At 46.6% G+C, this 13,200-nt stretch overlaps 1 protein-coding gene across 2 annotated transcripts in view; it reads right to left on the minus strand.

Moving 5' to 3' along the window:
* The window catches only part of LOC105567472 (ral guanine nucleotide dissociation stimulator), a 37,388-nt gene continuing 24,188 nt past the window's right edge, over positions 1–13,200 (minus strand). For both annotated transcript variants that reach the window (XM_012022369.1, XM_012022368.1), the window contains 5 exons: positions 6,758–6,862; positions 5,999–6,419; positions 3,808–4,433; positions 2,663–2,974; positions 1–2,400 (listed from right to left, as the gene is read on the minus strand). In XM_012022369.1, coding sequence (XP_011877759.1) covers positions 1,753–2,400; positions 2,663–2,974; positions 3,808–4,433; positions 5,999–6,419; positions 6,758–6,862 — 2,112 coding nt within the window. In that variant the 3' untranslated portion in view covers positions 1–1,752. The remainder of the gene's footprint in view (positions 2,401–2,662; positions 2,975–3,807; positions 4,434–5,998; positions 6,420–6,757; positions 6,863–13,200) is intronic.

Raw genomic sequence — 13,200 nt, forward strand, 5'->3', positions numbered from 1 at the left:
CCAGAGTATACTTGCAACTGCAAATCAGTGACTAGTCACTGTTTTCAGTGATTGACTTTTAGAGAGAAGACTTCTCTGTCGTACGCATTGCAAGAGACTCTACCCTTGTCCCTTAACTCGGCAACGGCCAGAACAATAGAACAAGGCGGGCGGGAATACGCTGTCCAGTAGTATATGATTTCTACCTCCGCACGTTTAGTGCTCGCAACAAACGGACGTGCTTGCTATCTCGACACGATTATCATATTTCGTTAGCATCGCCGAGCGTAAACATCAGTCGGCGAGTGGGGGCGCAAAAGACACACGGCTCCCCCGTGACGCGCGGGAGAAAGTAAAAATCTAAATTCCATTTGAGCACAATTAGCGCACAATCGTTTCCTGTAATATCTCGTCGGCGCGTTTACGTCGGGCCGATTGTCGCTCGACCGGCCGTATTTAGCGCTAAACGTGGCCGCCAACGCACTCCTCGTAATCCGCGGGTCGGAGCACAAAGAGACGAGCTTTGACACATGTCGTACTTACTTCCAATTACACACGACATTACATTTACGCGAAAGCTTGTGCGCTGTCTACGTTTATGTCCTGCCGTAAAGCCATTACGTCGCTTTGTGCCCCGGCCCTGCGAGAAAGGACATTCGTGAATCCCCAGTTACTCTAATCAGATCGACGATCTCCGCGTGATCTCTTTGCAGAGCGGATTAGGCAAATTGCGTTTAACAATGCGGACGCTCCACCTGGTCGCGATGCCCCGGGAGCGGCAAAAATACGGGCGTTTGTTTGCGTCACGGCGGCGTCGATAAGAACCTCGCGTGTGTGACTCACGCTAAACGCGCGCCTAGAATAATGCTAGAACAGCTCGCTCGGTTGCGCAACTGTGCCGAGCTCCCTGCTCCTCTGAATACTGTACGAGTCTCGTGTGCGTTTGTTATTACGTGCGTGTGTGCGTGGCGTGCATACGTGCGCTCGTGCATGCGTGTGCGATACGTGCGTGAGCCTACGCACTTCCGGCCGTACGAGTGACCGCGCTTAATCGTACCTCGCTCGGCCCGTCGCTCGACCGCTCGCGTCGCCTCGGGGAGGCGAGGCGACCGGGTTTGTCATGGTAAATCTTAATAAACAAATTAATTAACACGATTACGGTGAGATTCCGCCCTCTTTGCTCTTCGATTCGCGACGGAGAGAAAGAGAGAGAGAGAGAGAGAGAAAGAGAGAAAGAGAGAGAGAGGGAGAGCGAGGATTGCGCGATCGATTGCGTTAATTGTGACATCGTCGCTTCCTCACGCGAGTAACATTGTATAACTATTAAATAAGTAGTCGTCGTTTTTTCTTTAAATTACAATGGAATATCTTAATGGCGAACCGGGTATTAAGCTGTAATACTTTGATATGTATTGTAATTGCATTATTATGCAAGTAGTACTGTTAATATTACTAATCGGCAACGGCGTATCGATGGTGCCAATCAGTAATATTAATATTGCCAACTGTTATCGGCGGCACCAACCATAAACGTACCGTTGGCCTCAATATCGTAATATCAAATGTTAACAAATGCTGCGTAATATTACAGTTTAATATCTGATCGTGGTGGTCGCACTTGTCTTCCTATCGACCCCACTTCGCTCTCGTTCACCAGGGGACCAATCGTCGATCGAATTTCGCGCAGTTCGCGTAACTGTCCGAGAACTCTGTCGGGTCCGCTCATCGGGAGACTTCGGAGATCCTCCTGTTGCGGGCTGCTCGGTCTCCGGACTACCTTTTGTGATTGTGTCCGTTGCCCTTGCTCCTGGGACTGTCCGAGGTCACGTCGTTGGGCTCCCTCCTCTGTCTCAGTATGAAGTTGAGATTGTGCGCGGTATTTACAGCGTAGTAGACGTTGGCCGAGTTGGGCAGCACCATCTCCCTATCGGGTAGCACCTGGGCCAGGGTGTATTGATCGGGACTGCCCTCGAGGCCGAGCTTCAGCATAGCGTTCCGGATAACCTGCGGCGTCCGCTCGTTGTTCGACAGCATTATCGACTTGTACAGCACCACACCCTGCGTTTCCACGTTGTCCGTCTCCATGGTGATCTTAATGATGTAGAATTCCGGCGAGCTCTTGTGCGAGTGGCTGGGGCTGGACAGTCCGGCGAGATTGGGAGTGCTGCCGTTGGCCACCACGGCGCCCGCCGGCGGTGCCAGGCGAGTCTGGTGGCCGCCACCGCCGCCGGAGCTCAGGGACACGTCCAGGGACGGCAGGGACGAGCTCGAGGACGAGCTGGACATCTGCGACGGCGAGGTGCGCCGGTCCAGCGAGTTGTGCGGCGAGCTCGGGAGCGAGTCGAGGTCGCAGTAAAACTGCGAACTGCTCGAACTGGACGTCGAGGCGATCGAGTCGTTCTTCCGGTGACCTTGATGACCCTGCAAGACAAGTCTCAAGATTCAGTTCTCGCTCAGATCCTCGTGGACAGTCGCAGATAGATTTTTATAATACGACATGTGTGTTTATTTCAAGGGTATTCGGAATATAATTGTCATCTAATATTACCGCCCGACGTACTTGTTGCGTACAGTCTTGGCGCGGGAATTTCGGCAGTCAGATTACTTGAGAAACTCGGCGGTATTCGTGTACCCTATGGAGAAATTGGATTGGGGCCTTTCTTATTAGACAGAGGATGCTGACCTGTTTCTTCTTGCCGCGGTTATTGAGAGTGTTCCCTGGTGGTGGCTCGATCTGGCAGCTGAGTTTGTACGCTTCCCGATCGTCCAGCACCACCACCGAGTGGAACCAGCGATCGAACACGGGGTCCGTGCTGAAGTTGTACGCGTTCGCCGCGCCCTGCAGGAGCCTTATCCTGGCGAGCACCTCGAACTCTTTCCGTCTCTTGTCGAAGTTGATGAGACCGTCGGCTATCGTGTCCTGTATCGCAGTGTCGATCATGGTGAGGTCAGTCAGGAAGGTACCTAGGTACGGTATCGTGCCGTAGCTAATGTTCTGCAAGTAAGTTTTAGGAGCAATTACCAAGCTGCAAGAGGAAGCAGTTTGAGGAGAGTGTTACACATTCCTCTGCTTATATATTATAAATTTGTGTGTCTAAAAGTATTATTCGCAAACTGATACTAAACGCAACCACAGCTCGTGGTTTACTATAAATTTGGAATTAATAATAATTATTGTTGATACATGAAACATATAATATATAAAAATATATATTATAAAATTAACTAGTATATTTCATCAGATTGTCAGTATTAATATAAATAAAATTTCAAGTTTTAATCGACCTCAGCTGGCCACAAATATTAAACACGCTTTCACAACGTTTCGACCTTTGATTTAGGTCCTCATCAAGTGAGATCTTGTTACGGAGTTTTGTCAAATAAAATTAAAACCACACTTTGGCGGAATAGAGTTCAGTATTAAGAATATAATTTCACCAACGTCCGGAGTCTAGGGATGTAAGACCAAGACTCAAACTTCAAGTTCTAATTATAAAATTATTAAATAAAGTTTAGCTTTATGCATATTTTATTTTCGATATCATAATTTTGTAATTTAGGTCCTCGTTAAAATGTATTCAAGCAATTTTCCATTCAATTCAGATACCACAAAGTGGCAAACTTTAAAGATGCAAAAGTTTTTAAAACCAAATGTCGAGATATTATTATTCCACCGCGTAACAATCCACACGGGAATAATTTTCCCCTTTACATCATCGCTACTACAATTTTTCTTCGGGCATAATTTAAATGTCTATACAATTTTTTCAAAAAGCTGAGAAAGAAGTCGAGCGGTCTCACAAAAGAGAGCGATGTTATCGCACTTACGCCCGCGTGAGTATTCTGTTTCTGAAAGAGCTTCTGCAGATGCCTGTCGCTTCTACCGGCAGTATCGGCGAACTTGGCAGTGCCCTCCTTGATGAGTAATTCCCTTTGCGTCCAGGCGTTGTTCTCCTCCGAGAATATCCTCTCGAGTTCGCGGAAGAGTTCGTGCTTCTCCCGTGGCATGCACTGCCAGCACTTCTCCAGCCGATACACCGGATTGCTCTGGAGGCCGGAGACGATCGCCTTCAGACTGCTGAAGTTCTTTAGTACTCGCAACTCCTGCGCCACGTCGATCCACGTCTCGAGGATCCTGGCGCGCTCCTGCGACTTGAGCGTCGTGTCCGTCAGGATCGTCGAGATCACTCGCAGGGAGACGGCGTTGAACTGGTTTACGGTTGCCAGCACCGTGGCGGCCTCGTGGCTCCTGGAACGATCCTTCCTGGACCACACGGCGCCGAGACACTGATGGGCGACCAGCTTCTTGAACACCTCTGCGTCCATGCGGGTCAGCTGCTCGGCGAAGTGACGGTGGGGCACCTCGGGGAAGATGTAGTTCCCCCAGTGATCCGCCATCGGATCCGGGGAACCGCGCGTGGGTAGTCGACCATTGTCGTACACCATGCAGGAGTCTAGAGGAAAGAAGAAAGGAGGGGTTGAAATTAATCTGGCTTCATTCAAAATTAATAAGACTTAATCTAGAATCGATAGAATATAATAATATGTTTCTAACCAAAGTGTAACACTTATCTTATATCATTTTGCGTACATTACAATTTTTTAACTATAAATTATTGCTAAATTTAATTAGGCTACAAAATAATTTAAATCATTTTTGCAGCCTTTAATACTAATTATGTGAGACTAGAATTTCAGTTATATTACATGTACCAAATAATTTGTCGATAGACTTTTCTTTTAAAATGTCCAGAATATTATTCCATAGCAACCCCTGTTATTGAAGATAAGCAGTTATTTTTATGCAAATACTTTCGTTCACGGAATTTTGGCGAAATATTCTCTCTCTTATTGCTTTAAGTAGAACCGTCTCTATTTTGGGAATATCGCAACTGGATCGAGTTCTCCATCAGGCGAGCCCTGAGTGAAAGGTGAACCCTGCCCCGGTCGTGGCAGCACAGCCGAGCCTGTGGACCCTCAATTTATACACGGGAAGCAGACGCCTTTGTGCGAGCACGAGCAGCCTGATTGGCCTTTCACCGCCGTTAACATTCAGACTCTCTATCTGTGCACCGAATTCTCGATAGGATGATTCTTTCGTAATGCTGTTCGCGCCGCGGTAAAATACGTCGTTTAACTTTTTCTGGACACTCGCGAGATACGTCGAGAGGCATTGCGAGACCTGCAAGAACCCACCCAATCTGTCCTATTTTTCTTTTTCGCACGAGTTCGAGGAGAAAGTTTCATAATTTGGGGTTCCTACAGAGTTCGCGTGCGATAATGCTCGGCCTTTCTTTTCGAGTACTGCATTCGAAATAACCCAGCGGATGTTTTGCTCGCTTATCGCGGTTCGGCGAATTCGCGGTAAATAAAACACGCCGGCGTATTGTTCAAATTGCACAAGCAATGTGTATTATTATTACTCAATTCTATCGTCAGACTCGCCCTTCGAAAATCAATAGACGTGTTCATGCGGCGTAAATTTTCGAAGTTTATTTAAATGTAAGACAATTCTGGATCATATATTTCGAAATTTTAAATTTTTAACTTGGAAACGGATAGCCACGTGTTGTATTAATAAAACAAAAATGCCTCAAAAATGCAGGAACGTTTTGCAAAACCTAAAATAAAACGATAAACCCGTTATATTAATTATATTATTTTTGTTCAAACGAACTAACGGTATAATGCCCCATTTTCTCTCAGTTCAACTAAAACTTTGAGATTTATAGGATAAGTCGTACCACTCTTGAAAGGGCGTGATACCATTTAAATACCTAACACTGCTACAGAATATATTGAGAATACACCTAATGCACCAAGAACGTTTCTATCCAATATCCTATACTTTTCAATGCCTTCCGAGCGTTCTCGGAATCTACAAGTTAGGAGTATTATAATTCTTTGTGTTCGAACTTCCCACGGTGCCTTATCAATTATACAATTCTTCGTGTGTAAAGTTCACGGCGGGTGAAACGACGGGTGATTCACTCTTCATAAGCCGAAGAAATAACGTTACCTATCTGATCCTCCCGCTGGAACCGGTGCAGTCGGTGCTTGGCCTTAAGCTCAAGCTCGGAGCCGAGGAGGCGCTGCTGCGTGAACTCGAGTAGCCTGGTGAGCAGGGGATAACTGGGGGATGACTTCCAGTCACCCGGGTAAGCGTCCAGCCAGACGTGCAGGGCCTGGACCAGGGTCTTGCGGTGCTGCTCGCAGCCGGCGCTCCCCTCCAGGGCGTCGTAGCGCGCGAGCAGCAGCTCGAGCACCTCACGCGGGCTGGTGAACGCCCGGTACGTCGCCAGGAAGATGTTTATGTAGGTGGACTCCAGTTCGCCGTCGTCGTTCGCCAGGCTCTCGACCAGCCGCTGCACCGTGCCGGCCTTCAAGAAGCGCACCCTCACCGTCTCCCATTCCAAGTGCGAGATCTCGTCGTCAGAATCCTGGCAAGTCGCAACGGGCGCATTACTTGGATGTTAAAGCTGTTAGCGCGAGAGCAAACGCATGCTTCGATCCCCATTAGAATCTTTTAAATTAAAGCCTTAAAAAAGCTTTCAAATAAAGGTCTTTAAATAAAAACCTGTTTGATACGAACACAAGAGCTATTATGTTTGAAACTTCTAAATTCTTTGTGAGAAAGACCACGGTTGTCGAATTAAAAAACTGTGAGGACCGTTCGTGAACGCGTCTCAATTGAACCGCAATAAGAAAGGGCAAGTTAAATCGGTAAAAATTGCTAAACGCTGAAAATCTGGATTAAAAATACTTCGATCATGCTCACCGATGCTGAGAGACTTCTCGTGGGCCGGTGGTATCGGACCTTCTTTAGGTATACCGTGTATATGACGCCGTCGCCCCTTTCCTCGCCCCATAAACGCCACGTGGGCTGTAAAGTAGAAAATCGAACGCCAAACTTAGTCATGAACATCCGAACCAATAAACATGACGGAACCGATATCGAAGGACCGCGCACCGGGGGATGATTTAAGCTTCTAATTTCACGACGGAGCGCTCGCCACCCCCTGTCGCGAGCTAATAAACTCGCCGTGACAAATAAGCGGGACTCGGAATGGGAAAAAGATGAGTTTACTTTTGTTCTCTGTAGTTGATTTACTTGGGCCCGGTGTTTTATTTTCTGATTAACTGTTAACCAGAGGTTAGTCGACTCTCCATCTTTTTCTATGCTATGGTCCAAGAAGTGACAAGTAGTCGACCAACCTCAGGTTAACATTTAACCAGAAAATGGAAAAACCGGGCCCTATTATGACAAGTGAGGTTGACGCGCGTTTAGTTGCTTTATGGAATTATTATCGACCACGTTGTTTCATGTAAGTTACGTTAAAAGGAGGAAGTGAAATTTTACCCCAACATGATAATCGCGTTTCTGCATTAATTATATTACATTAATAATTAAATGCCGTATCACGTGATTATCTTTATACATCCTTTCTCTCGTACTACAAAATCATCCCCCGGGTTGTCTTTCCATGTACTCGTAAGTATGAAAATTCGACAAACTACATGCTTCGTCGATTCCAATTGTTTTCCTCCAAACCTTATCAAAAAGTAGCTAAGATGTGCTTAAATCTAGAAAAACGCCAATGTAGACATTTCGGGCTGAATGCTGCAAAATATTCGCGTCAAGCTGCAGAAATGCGATACGATACAATCCATTCTTTCTACACAGAGTTCCTCTATTTTGAATCGTGACTCACGTGCTGTGAAGCGTCCTACAGAATCATTGTAAAAATAGGACACAAGATCGCAGTAATGAGATAAGCATCCATAGTCAGCAATCGATGTTCTGTCAAACGTAATAATTGGCCCAAAAAAAAGGAAGCTCTAAATCTATTTTCTAATCCCCTCGACTTTTAATTTAATGAATTAAACAATGAAATCAACTGACTCATGTCCATGCATAATAAACACGTGCTCGTGTATGCGTGTTGTATACGTGCAGGCGTGTTACTTATCAGTGTCGGCCGAGCCGCAGTCTATATAATTAATTCCAGCTTGATAAAGACGGGCTCGCTCACGCGATGACGTAACGCCGTGTGATAACGTCCGCCTTAAAGGTAGTTAGCCTTTGAGAAAGGTGTTTTCAGCTTATCATCGCGGGGAGAAACTGCAATTAGCGATCTTCATTCCTAAAACGCTTTACGCCGTCCCGCGGGTACAACAATTAATCATCCCCTGCAGTTGAACGTCGAGTCGAAAAGCTCGATAAACATTTTTAATCCGGCTAACCTGTTAATCCCTAATGAGAGAGGTGATTTAATGAACCGGGTAGGATGATAATTTAACGAAGTTAAAAATACAACTTCGATATTTTCTTGACTGCACATCTGGCATTTTTAATAATACGGAAAACGTACGTGCCTCAGTGGTCGAATTGGTGAGACGCCCCGCCTAGAGTGTAGGGAGGTCCAGGTTCAAACCCTGGCTGAGGTAATATTTTTCGCAATAAATTTTCTGTATTGTTAAAAGTGCCAGACATGGTCAAGAGAATACTGAAGTTGTTAATTACCGCCGGCGACTTGAGGAATATTCTTGTTAGTTAAAAAATTTAATTAAGCTTCTACAGATATTGATTATTGACATAACTGTCGGTCCTTCTTCTTTCGGACTTGATTGCGGCCGATCGTGAAACGTGACACCGACGCTTGGCGTGTCACGTCCATTTATTTGGCATTGAGATCCCGTAAACAAAGCGGGTCTTAGAGGCCGTAAAGGGGGCTTAATGTCGTGGAATCCAGCGCGACAGACGTACGCATTCGCGTTGGCACCAGGCGATTACAATCGAAGCCGTACTGAGGACGCGGTGCTGGTGAGGAACGATCGTAAGACTCGACAGAGAGAGAGAGAGAAAGAGAAGCGTGTCATTGCTGCCGCCAGACACCTTTTCTCGTTTCCGAGAAAAGAGATCGTCTCGCGGAAAAACTGCTGAACCCGGAACCTGTAGCGATCGTGCCTGTTTTTCTTCCTGCTGAACGTATTATCAAGAGAGTATCTCACCCGCGAGGTATTAATTAAGAAAACGGTTCGCAGAACTGCTCAGAATATTGCGTATTTATTAAAGATATATAAGTGCAATTATAGATTAGATTTTATAAAAGTCAATTAGCATTGAGACGAAGTTGGAAATGGATCATGAAATAATAATTCTTCGAAGAACTAAATGTGAAAAATATCCTTTTGAAATTATTTGTTCGGACAAAATATTGTCGTCCAGTACCTTGGAATTAAATTGCATCTGCTTATTAATTTGTAACTCTTTAATGTTAAAGTAGATGCTCCTTGATTTAAATCGAAATTAATTGATTCTAACTTACTTCCGGAATCACAAGGAAAATTTCTCCCGTTAATAATTCTAACGCGAGCAGATTAATAGCTTTTAAATATTTGTGATCTTTGGACTCGCGGCTTTTTGTGACGAGAATTTCTCCCGCGAACATTAACGATTTGCATAAATTTCTTACGATTTAAGGACAGTTTGATAGATTTGGCTTTAAGAATTCAAACGGTGGAGGACTGTCGATCCCATGTGGATGTAAGCGAGACCCGAGAAACGAGGGCCTCAAGTCCGCCCGCTCACGCCCCGGAACGACCGAGCAATTAAACGCCCGCAGGAGGAACCCGAGCGTGACTCGAGGTCCTCGTACCTGCGCTCGTCCTTGGCAGCCGCTTCCCTCGAGTGTCGATTCACCATTGTTCGGCTGTAAACAGCACGAGTTGAGCCCCGACGCCCGTTCCTTACGCAAAGCGACGCAACGGAATATCTCCCGATCGAGGTTGAAACGTAATTAGGGACATTTCCGGCAATAAGTCCTCCGGAGTCATACGGTATCATTACCTAGTCGATCATTTCACGCGGGATAGCGTTTAAAACACGCGCACACGATTTATTTGTTCAGATCCAAACAAGAAAATCACTTGAGTCAACGAAATTTTGTTTCACTCAACAAAATGGGCCTTTCAGTGATAGATAAAGGAGTCCAACGGCGCCAAATGCTATCCAACCGAAGAGACTTTCGGTGGAGATCGATCTCGGAATTTGCAACCAATTATAATTATTAGAATAATTATTTGTACTGTAAAATTTAATCGATCACACGCAGAAACGCGCTGCAGACTCGTGTGCTGGCAACCGATTTGTAACTACAGTTCGAGAAAGCCATTGAATTAAATGGTACGTTATTCATTTCGAAGACTTTGGAAAAGGATGTTGGCGCGGGACAATTTTCGAAGCGAATCGTACGCGTGTTTCACTCGGAACAGATGCCCGGGCTTGTAATTAGAGACTTCGCGATTTCGCGCACGATCGAACGACAGGGAGCAACGACTTCCCCGAGTGACTCGAGTGGTTTCCGAATTTTAATGCTAGTCGCGCGTAAATGAGCTAAATATATCGGGTGGCGCGGCCGTAGATACGCGATTCGCGCAGGTTCGGGGATCGATCGTCGGGGACGGATGCAAAATTCATGGGTTCACGTCGACGTCGTCGTCGCGCGTGCGACTATAAGTAAATTGACGGCGGTGGCAGTGCACGATGAGATATTGTACATAGGACGCCGTTTCTGGAGCGTCGAGACGCGTGTATCTGGCCGCGTGCGAACGGGGCGTCGCGGAATCCCGCAAATGTCCCGCCGGGGTCAACGGTCCGCCCGCGAGGTCCCAAAATACATCCCCATTATTTCCCGTTGGACTTCCCGCGGAATCCACCGTCGGAGACCACCGTGAAACCGCGGCGCGGAACGTTACCCGCGTAAGAAACGCGGTCCCCCCGCCGTCTTTGCATCGCGGAACCCGTTTTATTCATTTCTCTTTCTAGAATTATTGACTAGAGACTGTACAAAGAGACTCCATTATTGTCGTCTCTTGTCGGGGGGGGGGGGGGGAATAAAGAGTGACGTTTCCCCGCGGTAAAATTTGAAATCGACGCCCCGTCGATCACCGAAAAAATATTTTTAATAAATAGTCTGAATTATTTACATATAGATACATACAGATATGTGTGCATGCAATTATAATTATGCGTTCAATAATCACAATTACATGTATATCTGGATAATAATGGTGGCAATGATAATAATACAAAGTCCAAATCTATTCCAATTCTAGAAATTGGCGAAAGAGTCGTAATTTTTTAATAAAACAGTATCTTTTACGAGGAAAACTTTCATCGGACGATGACCGTATGGTTAAAGAAAATTATTCTCGTCGGTCGAGCTGCCGGGCGATCGCTTTTTTTTTTCCGCGCAGATGATATAATTCTGATGACACTCTGACCCTGATTATTCGGTTAAACAGCCGACGTGTGTGCGACACGCACACGCGCACACAAACTGGGGATTGCCAGTGGCATAATCCGGGAATCAGTGTCACTCGTTGCGTCCAAGGTTTGCAGGGCGTGGGGATGGATATAATTGCGACAATGCATCTCGTACACACACGCGCGCGCGCGCGCGCGCACACAAACAAGTGTGAAATTCTTCACTTAGCATGCTAAAGTCTAAGCGCCGATGACGAGAGCAACGAAAAAATTGACAATCGGTGCTTCATGCGTTTCCAAGATCTAATTAAATATTCACTTATCGCAAAAAAAAAGAAAAACGATGCAGCAGGTCACATGCAGACATAATACAGTGTATCGTAGAGATAAATGCATGCTCTGCTCGAGTCCCGAATTCCTTGTCGAAGAGAGAAGATATGACCGAGCGCCGAGCTTTCCGAGATTTGCCGTCGAGTCTCGCGAGCCGGGCATTGAATTAAGAATTTCTCGTTGACTGAATTTTTGTAAAAAAAAAAAAAAATGTACAGGCGCGGAAAAAGTGGTATTGTATCAACAGCATTAGTCTAATTGACAATAACCTCGTTAATTCAACAGCAGTATTGATTAATGAAACAAATACGTCATGCTTTTGTTTTCATAGAGTGCTGTCGGTGTCATTAATGCTGCTATTTAATTAACAAGATTATTTTGAATGTCACCAGCGCCTCGCTTATTGTTATTCATACCGCTAATACGATATTACTTTTTCTGTACAGACGAGACTGTGAATAGACGAGAATGCGAAGAGAATCGATTAACACACTGGGAACAATTTTCATCGGATAAATCAATTAAATAGTGTTTCCGATGGTTAATTTTTCCGATCACGTTTCCGGAGTAAATTATGGATACATCCGATGAAATACAATTTAATTGGATACGTCCGTTTGTTATTATGTAAATGGATTATCCGATTACGTTTAATCGGACATTTTTCACAGTGCAAATAACTCGTCGTACATTACATCGGGATCTCTCGGCGTTAAAGAATCTTGCGGTCAGGCTCGCATACACGATACGATACACCTGTCGTGCGAAATACAACATACGATTACCCCGAGCACGCTCAATGGCAAAAGTGCTGAGAAACCAAACGAAAACAAATCACATAGAAACAAGACCACGCCGACTCGCGCGAAACGATCTTATCGCGCTCGATACGTTATCGCGTTATCCCGTAATTCTCGTCGCATCTACTAATCTCCGCGAGAGAGCACTCTCTCACGTCAGGCAAGTGCACGACGAGCGTGAGTCGTCAACGAAAACGAAGCAGAACGTACGAAGGCCGTAAAAACAGTGGGATGCCGGTCCGGTCATCCGGTGTCTCTTTACCTGTTGCACGTACCACTGGGTGGAGCTCTGGCTCTTCCGGTGGCCACCGGGCTTGCAAGGGGCGCAGAGCAGCAGGGGGGTCAGTTTGTTCACCCCCTTGGCGGGGGGGACGGCGGCGGTCGTCGCCGGCGTGGGCGACGTTGTGGGACTCAGCCCGTCATCCCCCCCCAACACCGGCCACAGCATCCACGTGCTTTGCCCTCTGACCCTCCCCCGCTCCCCTCCGTCTACCGTCCTCACCCCCTTCGCCGGTGTCACCCCTTGGCCGGTACCCTTTTTATCGCGGAACTGCGCTCCTCCGCTCGTCCTCTTGCTCGTCCTCTTCGCGCCCCTTGGTCTCACACCCTTCCTCTCTCGGGGAGACGATCGTCCTCCGGTGATCCCCGGCTGCGACGTGAGTTGTCGCGACGCCCGTTGCCGGCGAACTGAGATCGTCGGCCGACGTCGTGTCACCACGCCTCGATGTCGATGACGGCGTTGACGTTCACGCGCGACCACCCGCTCGGGACGCAGGAGCGTATCATGGTACCGGGCCGAGGCGGATTTCCGACGTTCGACAG

The sequence above is a fragment of the Vollenhovia emeryi genome, unplaced genomic scaffold (genome assembly GCF_000949405.1).
Source record: "Vollenhovia emeryi isolate VEMERY1.0 unplaced genomic scaffold, V.emery_V1.0 DF939137.1, whole genome shotgun sequence".
Lineage (NCBI taxonomy): Eukaryota > Metazoa > Arthropoda > Insecta > Hymenoptera > Formicidae > Vollenhovia > Vollenhovia emeryi.